The sequence below is a fragment of the Spodoptera frugiperda genome, chromosome 30, assembly GCF_023101765.2.
Source record: "Spodoptera frugiperda isolate SF20-4 chromosome 30, AGI-APGP_CSIRO_Sfru_2.0, whole genome shotgun sequence".
NCBI classification, from domain to species: domain Eukaryota; kingdom Metazoa; phylum Arthropoda; class Insecta; order Lepidoptera; family Noctuidae; genus Spodoptera; species Spodoptera frugiperda.
In genome coordinates, this window is record NC_064241.1 from 12,714,186 (window position 1) to 12,732,452 (window position 18,267).

Sequence of the window (18,267 nt, forward strand, 5' to 3'; positions counted from 1 at the left end):
CACTTGATGCAACTGCATTTTATTATTGTACAAAGTAAAAACCTTTACACAGACCTTTACACACAAGTATGCTGTAATAAAACATCAAAAAACATTTTTGAGGATATTATATTCATTGCACATACACTCCGATTAAATTTAACTGGCACAAGCCTGCAAGGTTGGAGATCAGCAGCGGCGACGCTTACGGCGGCGGCCACAGCGGCGGCGTCGCTTGCGGCGACAGCTACGGCGGCGACGGCGTCGGCTACAGCTGCGTCGCCGTTTGCGCCGGCAACTGCGACGACGGCGACGGCGCTGTCAACATTAGTGTCAGTTGAGCTCCGTCAAATGTAGAAAAAGTGACACATGCAACGATTGCCGGTGCCGGGTATCCGCGTGGCTATGTACATACGTAGCCATGTGTCTTAGCGTTTAGCACTAGGTATTCGTGAAAAGGGCCTTGCTCCAGTCAGGTGCAATGACGATACTAGCAGTGACTAGCAGTAACAAACTAAAAAAGCCATATTTTCTAATAATTTTTTTGGAAGTATGGGACATTTTTGTGCATTTCCTAACTCACAATGCAGACAACGTATTTGAGAATTTACAATGAACAAACTTATTAGTTTAAGTAAACGAAGTAAAAGACAATAATATAGTTACACGACACGATCGACGGCGGCGGCGCCGAGGGCAGCACTTCTTGCGGCGCCGGCGCCGGCCGCACCGGTCGGACGGCTCGCCGGACGACGCGCGGGAGAACGATCGAGTGCGGTGGACACACTTCTCACCGCCGGCAGTGCCGCGTCTACTGTAGAAACCATGCTCATTAGAAACAAATATTATATGGCATTGATATAGCGTGACGTCCAATTTTTCAAGGTCGAGCCGGCCCATTCGTGCCGAAGCATGGCTTATGTTCAATAAATACATTAAGAATTGATACTATTTTATGGGATAGGAAAAAAATGAGGAGACGGATGACCTGATGGTAAGCGATCAGCACTGAAATTGAAGTTGAAAATGAAACTGGGAAATTCACTATTGAACAAACAGGACCTCACGCTATATTAGTACTATCTGATAGCCCTTATTAAAAAGGAATGTAGAAGATAATAGATACCTCCTACTCATGCGGTCTTCATCATTCCCGGCGTGTTCTCTGGAAGAAGAGATAATGGGTGTGAATCTGCAAATAATCGCGTGTTTCAATCGTTACTGGGAGTTTTCTCCAAGTACAATGTACTAACTGAAGAAGTTTTGCAACCTTGATCGTAAAAATGTACTATTGGAATATATACTCTAGAAGAGAGAGGCATTTATCGAGTAAAATTAACAGCAAATTGTAGGCAAGCACCTCACACATAGCTCATGATTATGTAGGATCTGATTCCGAAGATATATAGGATGTGGTTTGAAATTAGAAACTTTTTCGAACAACTCACGCCAGTGAAGTGATGATTTGTAACTAAAGTGTATGAACTTTCTGTGTAGTAAAATAAAAAGTGGTACTCACTGACTCTCCTGAGCTTTATCTTTTTGGTCACCATCGTTCTTCTTCTTGGTGGCGGATCCTGGTTTCCTGTCGTGGTGGTGGCCTTGTTCAGAGTGGCGCCGTGCGGCAGCGGCTCGCCGACGCCTGATCGAATAACAATAGCAAATTTAATATCGAGATATTGCTGAGTATTGCTCATAGATTTTTAGCAGGAGTATTGAAGTTGACAATGTGAACAATCTAGATTATTCTAGATAGTTTATTATAATTAAATAAATAGACACAGACTGTAAAAATATACAAGAAAATTATATAAGCCGTACGTACTTTTGCTGGAAATCGACGTAGGTTTTTAAGCGGGCAGTATAACGAGGTGCTTCGGTCTCGCTGCGTTTGCGCATAAACACCACCACGTCATCGTTTAGCTTCTTTTTCTTCTCATCTTCGGGCTCCATGGCCCGTGGCAACCCAATTTTGGTCACCTAAAGACAGACAAAATGGTCAACACGATGTCAAAACAGCCATGTCATAGGAAAGCGTAAACGGAGCAATGACAACTCAAACTTTTCTTTTGAGTGAAAGTTCTTCGGAGTGTCATAAGAGATGTCAATGGGACTACAAAATAGACAGAAACCGGAAAATAGTGTTCTCTGCGATCTCGATTTTAGCTTTAATTGGATTTTCGGGTTTTTTGTTCAGGCTTAGAGCTTTTATTCATGGAGTTTGCGATATTGGCTATGCAGCTAAGCTAAATTAAAATATTTTCATTTTCTCGGAAACTGTCGTCAAAGATTCTGTTAGTATATTTTTATGGAATAAGGCGGTAAACGAGCAGACGGATCATCTGATGGTAAGCAATCGCCGCCGCCCATGAACACTTGAAACACCAGAGGCGTTACAAAGGCCTTTTGGGGGTTAGGAACGAAAGGACTGATTGTTGATTAGCAAACCCACTTTACGGGACATTGCACTTCGCTACGAGCTAAGAATCCTTTCACATGGTCTGGTTTCCAGATGAGCAGTTGGTAGCGGAGTAAGTACATGTTGATGTAATATATCGCCATGTACGGTAGCTGCCATGCTTACCGCCACATTTTAAAGTATATTTGGTTAGTTTCGTTTTAGGGGCGGCCGAATACCAGGCGATCCTGCTACCAGACCGTGCGAAAAGGCACCAACACTAAACAGCTCAAACAACACAAAAAATAACATACCACTTCAACGTCTGACGCCCGTACATTATTGTCAGTCCTTTAAAATTAAAAATTTTCCAAAAATTATACCTAAAACTGTATAGAAATATTTTTACTATAAAAAATCTAAAAAGAGCGTGACATTACAGAAAATTTCTTTGTTTTAACTGAGACCATTATTCTTATTATGAATTATTGTCACTCGCTATGCGACAAGAATATCATGTGCCAGTTACATTATAAAAATATGTTATGAAACTCTTTTTTGTTATTATTTTACTTCTTTCATTACCTCTTTGGTGGACTAAGGAGTGGAACTCTTTGCTGGAGTCTGTGTTTCCTTGAGGGTGCAGCCTGGGTGCCTTCAAGTCTTGAGTGAATACTGTGCTCATAGGCGAACTTCGTTGTTGATCCATTCATTGCTTATGAGGCGAGTTAGTGGCCAAACGCAGACTTTATTGACTATAAAAATACGAGTATAAGAAATAAAATATATTAAAAGGACAAGAATGAAAAAAAGAAGATAATTAAGAAATGACATCAATGATGATATCGGCAGAATTTCCGAACCAATACAACTATTTAAAGCTTCAAGAAAAGAGCATATTCCTTTTTAAAAGGCTGGCAAAGCATCTGTGTCTTCTCTGGTGTTGCGGCTGTCCATAGGCGGCGCAGATCGCTTACCATCAGGTGACCGGTCTGCTCGTTTGAGAGTATAAAGATGATGATATGAGAAATATTAGTGATTTCTAAATACATATTACAAAAAACCATACACCTAAAAACAAAAGTATAGATGCTTCTCAGTATCTTGCTATATTCAATGAGGATTTGCGTAGTATTAAATATCCACCTCAAACTAGATACACATGCAGAGAGGAAAAAACATAGTACATTTTTCATTATAAACAAAATCGAACCCGTAACCGAGATTAGGCAACTTGATTTATATTCCAATAAACCTTTTTATACAGTTTACATATTTACATAAGACATGTACTTGAAACGTCCGCCATTTAAAAATCAACCGCTAAATCTCGTACAAGAAGAGAAAACCGAGATTTTTAGTCCCTTTTTCATAAATGGGTTAATGGGCTGACGACTCGGAAGCATCGTGTTAACATTAAGAATGTATTATTACAACCAAATTACATTTTACGTAACAATTAAACCTTAACACAACGTAGTAAAGAACATTTTTCTACGACTACAATGTAAGGAATGTTAAAGTTAAAAATACGTCTTCGGCAACTTTCGGCTGTTTCCGTCGGCGATCGACAAAGCTCGGCAGTGCGCGGCCGCCCGCCCGCCGTACGTGCGCATACGCGTTGGGCGGCGCTAACGGTCAATTAAAATATTCACTGATTTTAATCATATTCATACTTACATTGAGAAATAATGCGATACATAATACAGTAAAATATTTATTGATAAATTATTTATGTGAATAATACAAAAGTATGATAAAAGCTTTAAAATAGTTTAACCAAAGCGTGCGAGTGAAAGTGTGTAGTGATAGTGATATGAACGTATATAAAGTGTTATGTGATAATCGTGTGCATACCCAAGTATTTATAGACAGTAAAGGATGTACCTATCAATAGAAACCACGATTGTATCAAAATGCATTCCGTAATAAGTTGTCGTGCCGCGCCACCGGACGATGCACGTGTTTTTATTTTCATTTATTTATAGTCCAGACATAAACCGACATTCTGCGGCTGCACTATGACGTCACTAAAAGAGAGCAGTGACGTCACTGACGCCGGTAACGTGGAAGAAGAGAAGAGTAGTAAAGTTGAACGAAAAGAGCCGAAAGAGTTGGCCGAGCTGCCGCCGAGTGGCACCTCCTTGCACAAGAGACGTAGAGGAGAGCCACCCGCTTCTCTGTCTGTCAGATCTCCTCAAAATTCTGACCCTGAAGGTTCTTCTCCCTGCACAGCAGGTCCGTCCCCTCCAGAAGATTACTGGTCACCTGACTATGTGGAACTGGCAGATCCAGAAACGCTATGCGAAAGCATGCTGCAAAGGTTACGAGACCAGAACGATGCGATTTCCAAGCGAGGAAAGGAAGTGGCTCAGAGGACGAAAGACACTGTTGAAGCTCTGGATCAGTTAGAGAAGCTGCTGGAACTGCTAGACCAGCTGGTGACCTTAAAAGAACACAATACTAAACTTTTGAGAAGGTTGAAAGACGTGAACCATTTGAAGAGACTCCACAGTGCACACAAGAAGATAGACAGTGAAAATGAAAAGCTGAGGTCTGAGACCAAAGAGTTGGAACTGATCAATGAAGCCTTGGATGCTGAGTTTGAGAGTGAATATGGCCAATTACTCTTTGGTTCTGTCATGGGGAATAGGAGCATGAAACGGTCAGGGTCTAAATGGAAAGGTAACGCGAGGTTTGGAGGATCGCTGCTGAGGAAGCAAAGATCCAGGTCTGCTGGAGGGGATGACAGTGATGTGGCTCCTGGCACTCCTTTAAGAAGGAGATCCGAAGGCATTTTTATGAAAGAAGTAGAGAAGTCTAAAGTTTCAAAATGGACGAGAGTTAAAGCTGCATTTAGGTAAATATTAGTTGTTTTTTAACCGACTTAAAAAAGGAGGTCCTCAGTTTGACCTGTATGTATGTTTGTATGTCTGTACGCGATTATCTTGTGTTTGGCTGAATCGATTTTGATGCGGTTTTCAGCATAGTATTTTTCAGACATATTAGATAGGAAGACAGGTTTTATATTAACTGATTTAAAAAGGGACAATGAAGAAATTTATGTTCCCTTTTATAAAAATAAAGTTTTTATTCTAGTTCCTACCTATTTGACCTGATAGGTCATTACAAAGTTAGATTTTGTTTGGCTACGTGTGAGTTTATTTATGATGTTTTTGAATATTACTGTAAAGTTTTCTGTATGAATAGAACTGATATAAAGTCAAAGTTAAATCATTTATTCCAATTAAACCATAAATAAGTACTTTTGAAATGGAAACAAATAAAAAGAATAATCTATCAGTCTGTCCGTCAGTTAGGTGTTCGGTCTAAAGTGTAGCTTCAAATGGAAAAAAACGAGCAAGAAACTCCAATCAATTCACAAGAAAACAGAATTCATAAATTCCTTCAAAAAATTCATAATGCTGATCCAATTTCATAGTTGTCTTTAATTCAGGTAAAATTTAGTTCGACCTGTCTAGTTTAGCTCGTGTTAGGCATGATGAGTAAAATATGGCGCTAACAGGAAATCGAACGGGGGCACGAGCGTAGGAAGTTATTACATTAATCTACGTTCATGCGTGAAATCATAAACTATTAATTTGTAGTGTATGATGAATGAGCTGTGATCTTTTCAGAGTATGAGTGAAAGTGATTTATTAGGGGTTGTTTATTTAGCAACTATTTTGGTGGTCAAGTGGTTTTTTTTTTGAGGGGGCAAAGTCATACAATGATTTCTCTCGCTTTGGAGCGAGGCGAGTGTCAGACTCATATTGACTAAAAACCATCCCGTTTCTACGTCCTCGTCTTTTTGAGCCGGAGCCCCGGTAAACCTGTTAGTCCGTAGGTCCGACAGCTGTTACTACTTATAACAAAGCAAAACAGATATTTACGAATATTACACAATAGTTGTAATTTATCATACCCTTTGTCTATTTTATACCTGTAATAATGCCTACATTATATGGACTTTTTGAACTAACTACCAAGAATATTACAAAATCAAAATAAAAAATTGATCTTGTAAACGCCATTAAACTCGTGTAGGTACAATTACATGTCTTTTATGTACACTTTATGTAATGCAATCGTTTTATGTACAAAGCGATGTGCGGACAGATTTATTGGTTTCAAAGCTCTGTAGTTTTAAAAGTGATATTTTATATCTTTACGATACATAAGTACTTTGATACTAAAGTTGTAATATATCATTTAGAGTAGATTGCATAAAGATGTTCATAAAAAAACGTTTGGTATTGAGTTTTTGAACGGACTGCCTCCGGAGCTGCGGATTGCCTAGCGGGTTACCGAGGCTCCGGGTCGAAAAACAGGAATAGGAACAGGGTGTTTTTAGTCAGTAAGAGTCTGACACTCCCTCTCGCTTTGCTCAAAGAGTATGGTTAATATTTGTCTTTTAAAAAAAATTTATACGTTCTGAAGCGTAGATGCCAAAATTGTATAATATATAATTATCTTTAAGAAAAAAAAATCAAACAGATTGATCCACCCCCTTCATATAAATAGGTTCTCGATAAAGTTATGTGACAGATAGTTCATACAAATTGCATTCTATACGAGTATTGTTTATCTAGTATCCAGACATTGGGAAGTAGGCGCTATGATGACCACAGTCAATATGACTGCGCAATAAGTTGCTAATACTCCAAAAATATATTGCATGTTTAAAAGCACTTTTAAAGTCAAAAGAATTTCCAATTTGGTTCAAAGGCTCTTTGGAGTGAAAGATCAAATGTGCAAAGGAGTTATATACATTAATATTATTTTTTTACTTTTTTATAACTGATAAATACATTTTAATAGCCACATAACATGATATATTTATGAAGATTTTGTTTTCGTTTTATTTTTTTCATTTTTATAGCTGCGTAATGCGTGTGTAAATAACTGAAAGCATTCAAAGTCAAAGTCAAAATTGTGTATTTCAAACAGACCAGGAAGGCTCTTTTGAGCATCAAAGCAAATATAGTTTAATTTCTGTCTGTCGGTCAGTCATTTATTTGACTGTTCCGAATTTTAAATTCCTATGGAGAACAAGCAAGAAACTCGATAGGCTACTCTTTCGTTCATATTCACTATACAATTCTTAGTTACATTGTTTCGATTGCATTTAATAAGTTGTAATTGCATTTAATAGTAGGTACCGAAACCATGTTAATAAAAATGAAAAACAAAACATGAACATAACTAACGAACATTGGAACTAACCTCTTTAAAAATCTATCGAAATAAATGTTCTCAGTTAAAATCTAAAAAACTATTTACAAACGACAGTAATTTATAAAAAATAATCAACAAAGTGTGATACACCTATACATATTTAGATACAAATAAGTAGGTAGACATAAAATAATTCCTACATCACACATTTAAAGTTTTCACCTCAAGTAAACTAATGTATTGAAGTAAACACCCTACTCTCGGGGGTCCGTTCTCCGCAAGGGTTACACCAGTAGCCACCAAGCTGGTCAAAATTGGTGGTCGGCCCGTGACCTGGTCGGTAACAACAAGCGAATGGTAATTCGGGACACGCTTCGTGCCGGAATTATCATTCTAAACCGCCCTTGGGGAGAAACTCCAACTAACTTGTTAGTGCGACCCCCACTTTTTGATATTTTAATGATACTGGGTGCTAAACTACAAAAAAAAAGTAAAAAAGTACTTAATTCGGAGACTGTTTTAAAGATTACCTACAGCAAAAATATTTAACACTAGCTTTTGCCCGCGACTTCGTTCGCTGGAATAGTGACTTCCGGCAAATTTTTGGTTTTAGACCACATAGTTCAAGAAACTCGATAGGATACTCTTTCAAAAATGAGATGTGGAAGATATTCCAGGGAACTCTTCAAAAATAAACATAATGAGCTCTTCGTTTGAATTTAATAGAGTATACTCACTTGCATTGAAAAAATAGTTTACCGAAACCCACTGTAAACTAACTTAAAACTAAAGAAAGCTAAAACGAATTTATAACAATTAAAACAGAAACTATATTCGGGACTATCCTCTTTATAATAATCAAGCTTAAGACTAAATAATTATAAAAGAAACGACTTAAATCTAATCTAATTAAAACAAATTAGACTTAGCAATTTTATTAAAAAAATAATACAGTAACTAAAGTAATCGGTATCAAACTATACCTACGTTTAGTTTAACCAAATAACCAGGAAAACCCAACATAAACTTATTAATTCAAATACATCGAAACCAATTTAGAAGTATTCGAAACAGCAGGACCACTACAGACAAATAATCATACTGAAATACACTTTTCCTACGATAGTACCGAAGCGGGTCCGTACTCCAACCAAATGAATGTTACGAAACCATAGCGCGATCTATTTCGATCCCAACGCCATCTATCGAGGATAAAGACAACTTGGTATTTATACTCCGTTCGGACCTTTTCTTTGTACTAACAAGTTTAATTATATTGATATTATTTTTTTCGGGACCTTTTTACGCTTACTTTTGCCGATGAATTAAAACAATTCATGAACCGAAGTCGTGTAAGAAACATAGAAATCTATACTCCGTTAGAGCGATTTTCTTTGTACTAAATGTTTTATTATATTGATTATTTTTTTCATGACGGTTTTTACTATTTATTTAGCTTAGTTTTACCTATAAATTAAAACAATAACATGAAAAAATAATTTACATTCTTATTTTTTGATTTTTGAAATAAAAATATATCTATGTCCTTTCTGTTCTAAACTAAGTACCAAATTTCAACCAAATCCCAAATAGTTGCATTAATGGTATAAGCATGAATGTTCGACGTGATTCTTTAATTTGCACATAAATTTAGAACCGATTGACCTGAAACATAACACTAAAATGTAAATTTAAGCATCCCACAATATCATTGTTGAAAACCGCATCCATTTTCGGATTCAGCCGTTTCTGAGATTAGCGCGCACAGACGAACAGACAAACAGACAAACAGAGTTAATTACATTATCGACATAACAATAACCCCTGCTATTTTTTTTAACAATGTACAGACAGCACTTTTCTACGATTTTATTATATGTATAGATTATAATGCCTATACATTGTAAATAAAATTTATATAATACTAGTTGTTCCCCACGACTTCGTTCGTGTAGAATAATGACTTCTAACAGAATTTGGGTTTATGATTATTTTCTTTTTTATACTTAAAATAAAATATATTTTCTTAAATAAAAGTAGCGTTAGTTACTCCTTAGTATATCAGCTATCTGCCATAAAAGGTTCCGTCAAAATTTGTCCAGCCCTTTCAGAGATTAGCTGCAACAAACAGACAGACATACAACTTGGTGAAGACATAATAATTGACTACGTGCTTATTTATAAACCATTTAACTTCCGAGTTATTCATACAAAAAACCAACCTATATTATTCTACTACTACCTTATTAATTTTATATACTCAAGCACAACTAATTAGAGACAAAATTTAAATCTGTTAAGTGTGTTTTTCCACCAGAGATGTGCTACGTTGCTGTGGATGCGTTTGACTTCCACCAATCATAGTCATTGGTACACATAGCTTAGCAATGCTGGAAACGGACTCAGCTAAGCTATGTTTTTTTATAGGGAAAGATGCGTGCTATGGATGTGTGCTATGGATAGCTTCCTTACTATCGATACATTGCATACTCGAACTGCGCATCTTCCTCTCACTGCTTAGTATCAGTGGAAACGGTCATAGTTTCACAGTTTACCTATTACATCTTCGTAGCATAGCTACATAGCACATCTCAGGTGGAAAAGCACGCTCTAAAATAGGTTAATTGAAAAATCTGCCAAATGTCAAACAAAAATCAATTATGATTACGAGTAATTAGCTTGTTCTATTGTTAATAAACAATGTTTCTGTTAATAGATGACTAATTGCTAATGCAGTATTGTTGACTAGTAATGATTGCCTAGTAGTCGTGCGATCAGTCTAAGACAACACCTGTCCATCAATGTATTGACTTGAAAGATGCCTTGTCTATCTCAATCTTTCTAGTTACGTACGTCTTTGTAGTTAGGTAAAATTAGCTTTTACCCATACCTTTACTGACGTGTGTATTGCCTATAGCTTGCCACGCTGGTTCTAATACTAACACAAGAGGTATAATAGTTCTATGTCTTCTTCTCTTTTCTGTGCCTATAGCCGTCTCTAGGGCTATAGTACGAGTTTGCTTTACGTCGAACAAAAACGAAACGAGAGTGCGTTCGGCGCTCTGATTGGCCGGCGCTAATGAACCCACCAACCAGAGTGCCTAATGCGTTCTCGTTAAACGTGAAAGATACTCGTACTAAAGTCTTTGTACTTTAAATTTTAAGTCATGTAAAATATCAAGAAGATTATTTAAATAGATAGAACGTCAAGATGTTATACTTAAAGAAACAAACTTATTACATGGAATCATGGAATACAAAACATAACTGGTGAAAAGAGGAAGCTATTGCATTACATAATATGTGCCAATCTGCCTACCTCTCCGGGCATTAAAAAGCACAATGTACTAGCAATGAAATAAATTCACATTGTTTATAGTTATTTATCACAGACGAATTTTACGGACAAACATCCGATGGTAATTTTTGAATATGTATAACAGAATGGAAAATAATTGGGTAGGTAATGTTATTCTTGATTTTATTAACTGCAGGTATTAATATATTGAAACTAACAAACAGTTGATGATTAAGTTATCTACAGGTACTCATAAAATATATTTGAAAATTATGTAGGTACACGAATAATTTTATACGCAATATTGACAGTTGTTAATACTACTTCCAATGACCTTGCAAACATGAATGAAGCAAGTCAACGCCCATGTGAAATTATTTTGGAGTGATAGTCATTATTACTAAATACTTTTTTTAAGCGAAAGTAACGAATTAGAAAAATGTAATACGTAAATTGAAAATATTTTGGCTATGAATGCTTTTTTGGTGTTGGGAAGACCGGAATAGAAATATGCTTGAATTGAAAATGGGCTCTTAATAGTAATAATGTTTATTTATAAACAAACGATATTATATTTTTGCAATAGTTATGTGACTGAACTATTGGCAGTTATTTTTGTGCACTCATATCGGCCAAAGGTACATAGACGAATATACCAAAAAGTGCTTTAATGAAATTTAATGACTCTTGAAATAATTATTCAAGGTCAAAAGTAAATAATACCAATCGTAGCTAGTATAGCATTCAGAGTACGGATTAAAAAGCCAAAGTCTTTACCATTTAGTTCATTCAGCAACGTCACGCCTTTTATCCCTGAAGGGGTAGGCAGAGGTGCTCATTACGACACGTAATGCCGCTATACAATGTACACCCATTTTTACCATTTGTGTTATAAGTCCCATGCAGTATAAGACACAATGCCAGACTCCGTGCTACTACTGAGAAATTTTCGAAAAATCGAAAAAAGTCCAGTTTGCCCGTCCCGGGCGAGACCCCTTGTCCGGCAGTCGCACTTGCGACCACGCAACCAACAAGGCAGTTAGTTCATTCAATATCCACGTAATACGTAATGCAATATGCGCTAGTGTTGCAACTCAAGAATCGGAATCGGATACAAAAGTAAGCCCCCATCAGGATATAACTGCAATTCTGCAATTACAGATTTAGTGATAATTATTTACATAATTTTATTAGTAAATCGTTGAATTAATGCACAAAGGCACAATTAGGATGCGCCATGCTTACTATAGGGACACCTACCTTCTTAAATCTTCAAAAAATCATTCCTCCATCTAATTTCTTATCTTTACGAAAATTGGAAGTTGTTATCAGAAATAGAAAACCACACAAGAAATGTTATTTTCTAAATCTACATTTTCTTTCACAGATGGGAGAAAGCCCAATGGCCTCAATCAGCGATGGGTGGTGCCGCTGGCGCTGTGGCAGCCGGAGCCATGGTGGGAGCTGTGGCCCTGGCAGGATCCTCTCCATCAACAGCCACTCTTGCCAACCCTGAGCCCCGCGACTCGGCCAGTTTGACTCCTGGCAGCGCGCTGTCCCTGACTCCCAACTCTTCGTGTGAAGAACTGAGGGTTGATTCTGGTGAGTTTGCAAGAACATCATGAGATTAAGAAGATCCTGGTTTAGCAAACGTTTATAAAAAGATATTTCACACATCAACAGTCTAGAAAGGGCCTGTTTTCGTACGGAGAAGGTTTGAGCATTAATCACCACGCTTGCTCAATGCGGGTTGATTATTTCAAATTTATAATTAGAAATTATAAGCCCAGGTTTCCTAACGATGTTTTCCTTCACCGTTTGTCAGTGATGTCTAAATAAATCTTAGAAAGTACATATTATGTATAACTCCGAAAAAGTTACATTGGTACTTGCCGTTGGTAGGTTTCGAAACCGCATCTTCACGCATGAAGAGTCTTAAGCCTCCAGAAGAGGCGATAAAGATATTTACCTTTTTATTAAAATTCTATTTTCATTTGTTATCATAAGATTAAGGTCGTGAATCATGATGCGCTTTGTTAAATTTTACAACGCACCCTTAAAAGTCACTCAGTTAGGCCATAATGCCTGATTTACAATGCACTCCTGCGCATAAAAATGAAGTGTTTGCAATATGAAAATGCACAAAGGTTAAACAAAATTTGGATGGAAAAATTATGTATCATATTTTAATATTTTTAGATTATGTTTATACAGAAACATTATTTATTAGCTTCTGCCAGCGGTTTCGTCCGCGTTCCCGTAAGATAAAAAGTAACCTATCACCCAAGTCAGCTCATATCCTGTCTGTATACCACAATTCATCAAAATCTGTTCAGTAGTTTCAGCGTGATTGACGGACAAAATATCCAAACAAATGAACTTTCGCATTTATAATATTAGTGTAATAATACTTTGTTAACTTTTTATACCACGATATAATTAATTGAAAATAAAATTGTGAATTAAATTCACAGTTGTGTAGCGAGTCCTCGTCGTATCCATTACTGAAAGCAAATACAGTTCACACATAAGGACCCATTTACTTTAAATTCAAATTTCGGTAGTGTTTGACGACTGGACTTCTCTCAGCTTAAATTTTCTGCATTAAATTTTACCGAGGAAAGTGGAACCTATCGTTTGTTTCTACTCCGATCTAAGATGTTTCAAGTACCAGGGACGCGCCGGACTTCAGTGTTCCGGTGTTTTCATGGTTATATCTACTGTAGATCCTGGCTTGCAGTAGTTGCAGCCGTAATTGCAGGCTTATCATTTAAAAAAAAAAGTTTGCTTATGCTGTATTATTTCTTATACAACTCCACATACCTTTAGAGAATAACAAAATTAAATGCAATAATGTTATGTTACTCTTAATTTTCATATAACACTGTTACCAATGTTGCTTGCCAACAGATTTGTTGCAAAATTATTTTCGCACGTTACTTTCTTTTGAGAAGTGACATCTGTATGTCGAGTGAACACACAACTCTTGAAGTGCAGGCCAGAGTTGTATTCTCAGATTACATACATACAAACATACTTCAGTATCTACTTGTTTCTTTTTATCTTTTCTCAGCAATTCTTGTTACGTAGGAACTCTTGTTAGTTCAAATTAAAAAGTTGTAAATGTGACTATACTGAATGTAAAGTCTGTGGTTCAATTGTCAAGTAGATATTTGTCTACAAAAATAAATAAAAGTAGTATACCTAGCATAGATTCGTAGCAATTGGCGTTCTATTGTCTCTGCCTACCCCCATGAGAGACAAGCGTGTATGTTTGTAGTATAGGGTCTAGGATTTTGCCCGATATTTTGCACAGTTTCGCCTGCCAGATTTAAAGAGTGAACAATAGAGGAAATACTGCCTACTCCCTCGAAAAACAACGCATAAAATTATACAACAAAGATTACAAAACCCAAAAACCCATCACCAGCATTCCAAGCTTATAACCCTAACGAAAACAAACATTACCACACGATAGACAGACGGACAGGCAAACAAATAACTTCCTTTTCAATATAGATACGGAAATATCTAAGCAAAACATGGTGGTATTTTAAATCCACAAACTTTGCATACACGCTGTAAATGAATGGCCTTATTCTGTCAGTTTGAGTCACTCCATACTCGCCACTCGCTCGATCCCTTGCCCTCTTTGATCGAGTTTACATAAACTGTGTTTTGCGAGGCGATGAGATACGCGTTCTAGTTTGGTTATGGGTTGTAGAATATGACTGTTTAATTGTACTGCAAGTGGTGCGTTGCAGTTAAAATTGATAACCGTATTGTATGCAAAACCTTTGCATCTTATCGTATTTGTGTTAAGTAAATCGATCAACTAAATCGATGCGTTAAGTTAAAGAAAGATAAAAAACAGTATTTTTAATACACTTACAAAAATAAAAGATAATAGTAAAGTTTATAAGTACAACAACCCCTTAACTCCTAACCCCAAAAGGCCGACAACGCACTTGTAACGCCTCTGGTGTTTCAAGTGTCCATGGCGGCGATTGCTTACCATCAGGTGACACGTCTGCTCGTTTACGTCTTTAATTGTAAAAAAGTTTCTTCGGTTTGCAATAACGAACCAAAAATCAGAATAATATTTTGTCCTGATGTTTGGAATACTCAAAACATGTTGTTTCGTTTGAAAGAAAAACCCTACACACTCATGTTGACCGCGAAATTCTGAGTAAATCTATAAACGTAATAAATACCGTGATTCCTACATTTCTCGAAGAAACAACATAAAATTTAATCATCAAAACAATTCTTGAAACTTGCATGAACAACAAAAATACAATAATAGGAAACTGCATCATGAATAACTTTAGCTAAGTTACAAAATTCTTTACATATTATACGATTCTATACGATTCATATCCCGAACTATCACTAAAAGCTAAAGCAAACTCGTACTAAGGGTACTGATTGACGGTCGTATTTTATTAGTTTTGCTTTCAAACATGCGTTTTAGTTTTATTTAAAGTAAAAAAAATAAGTTCTTAAAAAATGGTTTTATCCCGTTTTCCTCAATTAAATCATTTTCTTCATGGTGCATGATTTTTGTCAAATTATTGCAGCTTGCACTGCGAACGCACAACAAAAATTCTTCACATATTTCAATGTTGCCGCGAAAATATTCACAATAACAGATCATTTGTTCCAGGTATGCGCAAGAGTGTGCGGGAGGATGGCGACAACACATTCCTGCAAGCTCCTACGCAGGTCAGAATCAACATTGTATATTAAAGCCACTTTATAGATTAATTGCAGTAATCCAACTTTGTGGGATAATTCATTATTGTTTGACTTTTGACTTTGACATTTACATTGAGCAGATAGATTACCTGGTGGTAAGCAATCAGCGACCATGGACACCCGCTACATCAGAGAAGTTACGTGAACGTTGCAGGCTTTTAGAAAGGAGGGAGTGGGCGTTTGATAACCTTTTTCCCACACAAATTCATTTAAGAGTCTGTTTGATTGGTAGTAGTATCTAGTTTACAGCATTGGCTGTTTTTTAAATGTTTAGCACGATCATTCTTCATTCTTTTCATTACACTTTATGCAAGCTTTGGTGACTAATACGATAATCATGCCAAATACGTTTTATACTCGGAAATACCATGTGTGTGTTGATCTGAACTTTACCTAAAACTGTTGTTTATTATTGAAACCAGTACGCAAGAAAATATTTTCACTCGAAACAATGACGCGTCTAACGGAGTAAATATTGAGAGATTTTTTGTTCGAAACGTTTATTTTCTTTTGTCAAAGAATAATTAAGAACGTAACAAAGACGTGTCAGTATTCTGTCCACAGTTGACATTCTGCAATTATCTACATAATGACGTTTTCGAAAATAGTTATTGAAAATCTTGAAAATAGACTCATTCACCCGCGATCGCGTCTGCTAAACGACTGGCGAAATTATTTATGATGATTATTGTGCTATAGTTAGACCGTGGGATGCGCACACGCATGTGATCAACTGATCGCTGGATTAAACTGTCGATTTGATAGATCGATGTGAAGATCTGAAGTAAAATTCAATGTCTACATGTTTTAATGTTGATAAATGGTTCTGTATGGTTACTGAAATCCTTTTGAGAGTATTAATAATTTACTACGTGGAAGTAATAACTGGCGTATACTTAGTGGGTATCATACATGGCTGTATATGACGTTACATTATCACTTCAACAGTCTATAAGAGGCCCCTGCTGACCAAAGGCCTCTTCTCGCACAGAGAAGGTTCGAGCATTAATCACCACGCTTGCTCAATGCGGGTTGGCGATTTCAAACTTTTAACCAGACATTATAAGCCCAGGGTTTCTTACCATGTTTTCCTTAACCGTTTGTCAGTGGTGTCTAAATAATCTTAGAAAGTACGTATAACTCGGAAAAGTCACATTGGTACTTGCCGTTGTTGGTTTTGAACCCGACATCATACAGGAGAAGCGTCTTAGACCTCTGTACCACTACGACAAGATGAATAGATACAAGGTAGATAAAAATTAATGTACAAAGATATATTAATGTTGAACGTTAAGTTTAAGTACTTGAAGTCGTACACAGAAGCATTGCGAAGAATAATAAATGTATGCTTACGTACATAGCCACGTCCATATTTTGACCCACCATCACGGGTGACATTGATTGCTTGCTATCCATCTGTTTTCTGTCCATTAGTTACCATAAAAAAATAACTCAATACCTCCATTCCCCTAGGATGACAGTTCCACCTCACCATCTCCGAACAAACTCCACAAAACCACTTGGAGTAAGATGAAGGATATCATCCAGCAAACTCGCAAGGAATCCGTCAAAAAGAAGACCACTTCAAATCGAGGGTCCAAGAGTTCTCCCGACGTGGTGCCCAAGAGACGAAGGTCGCTCAGTGATGGAGGAGACAGCGATGCACCACCAGCTCTGACGCTGACCATCCCGTCTTCTGAAGAACTGGGTGAGTTTAGTTTTTAATTTAATAGTAGTGTAGATACTAATGAGGTTTTTGGACTATTTTCTAGTGATCAGGTGATTGTGTTTCTTCTTTTTGTTCGTTAAAACAACGTAGAAGAATGTGTAGATTAATCTACCTAATATCTAAATAAAGCTAGGAACTGTTGTAATACCTAACTATAGTTACTATTTAAAGTCCTATCAATAAGTTCAGTGAGTAACTGTACAATTGAAAAGAAGTAGACGGTTGATGACGTCATAGCTTAAACAAAACAAATGAATTATTTTTCACAAAATATAATATGCCAGCTCTTCACTCCTCACACGTCCCACCACACTGCACTGCACCATAATAGGTTGGTACCTTCTCAGTACAACTTCTATTGATACATATTATTTAATCAGTAATATAACTAACGAAACTACTCTTCACCTAACCTAAGACTATATGAATAAATAGGGTAGATTAGGTAGATTTTTATTTTAATGTCCGTCTTCTAGATTATTTTAAAATATCAGACACGTATTTTTTAATTTCTTACACAAACAAATACATTCGATGAATGAAATATCGATTTGAAATATCGCGTGACGTAGTATTTGCTCCCACTCCTATTCGTTTTATCTAAATATTGTAATATTATATAACAAAATAAAAAAAATTACGTGTTTAATATTTCTTCATTACCTAGCTGACGGACTAAATAGATTTTTCATTTTCATACCCCGTCATCATCCCTATTCTTCTCTGCATTATCAACTTACATCAAAATTTTAAACAACGCCATTACACACATTCACATTATTAAACCTAACTTCCACAGATGTGTATATCGTCAGTGTTAGCTCGTGTTGCAAATACAGATTATATTTATACTCGAACAAAGTGTATTACTTTGTGTTGGTTCACGGCACGTGCAGTAATCAAAACAGTGTTAACTATAGTTCTTGC

At 36.5% G+C, this 18,267-nt stretch overlaps 2 protein-coding genes across 8 annotated transcripts in view; one reads left to right on the forward strand and one right to left on the reverse strand.

Annotated features, from left to right (window-relative positions):
- Positions 1-90: 90 nt before the first annotated feature.
- LOC118269828 (protamine-2) lies at positions 91-2,863 on the reverse strand. 4 transcript variants are annotated; one of them, XM_050706931.1, is made up of 6 exons: positions 2,692-2,863; positions 1,805-1,959; positions 1,499-1,621; positions 1,106-1,171; positions 646-790; positions 91-297 (listed from the first exon to the last, which is right to left on the reverse strand). In XM_050706931.1, the coding sequence occupies exons 2-6, from the start codon at positions 1,930-1,932 to the stop codon at positions 169-171; spliced, it is 591 nt and encodes a 196-aa protein (XP_050562888.1). In that variant the 5' UTR covers positions 1,933-1,959; positions 2,692-2,863; the 3' UTR covers positions 91-168. The 4 variants fall into 4 exon arrangements, with proteins under 4 accessions (XP_050562888.1, XP_050562889.1, XP_035441048.1 ...); XM_050706932.1 differs by having other exon boundaries at positions 1,106-1,144; positions 2,692-2,862; XM_035585155.2 differs by having other exon boundaries at positions 646-793; positions 2,692-2,862.
- Positions 2,864-3,952: 1,089 nt separating this feature from the next.
- Positions 3,953-18,267, forward strand: part of LOC118269659 (uncharacterized) — a 37,707-nt gene continuing 23,392 nt past the window's right edge. For all 4 annotated transcript variants that reach the window (XM_035584873.2, XM_035584874.2, XM_035584875.2 and 1 more), the window contains exons 1-4: positions 3,953-5,237; positions 12,241-12,455; positions 15,520-15,578; positions 17,085-17,319. In XM_035584873.2, the coding sequence (XP_035440766.2) occupies positions 4,399-5,237; positions 12,241-12,455; positions 15,520-15,578; positions 17,085-17,319 (1,348 nt within the window). In that variant the 5' untranslated portion in view covers positions 3,953-4,398. The remainder of the gene's footprint in view (positions 5,238-12,240; positions 12,456-15,519; positions 15,579-17,084; positions 17,320-18,267) is intronic.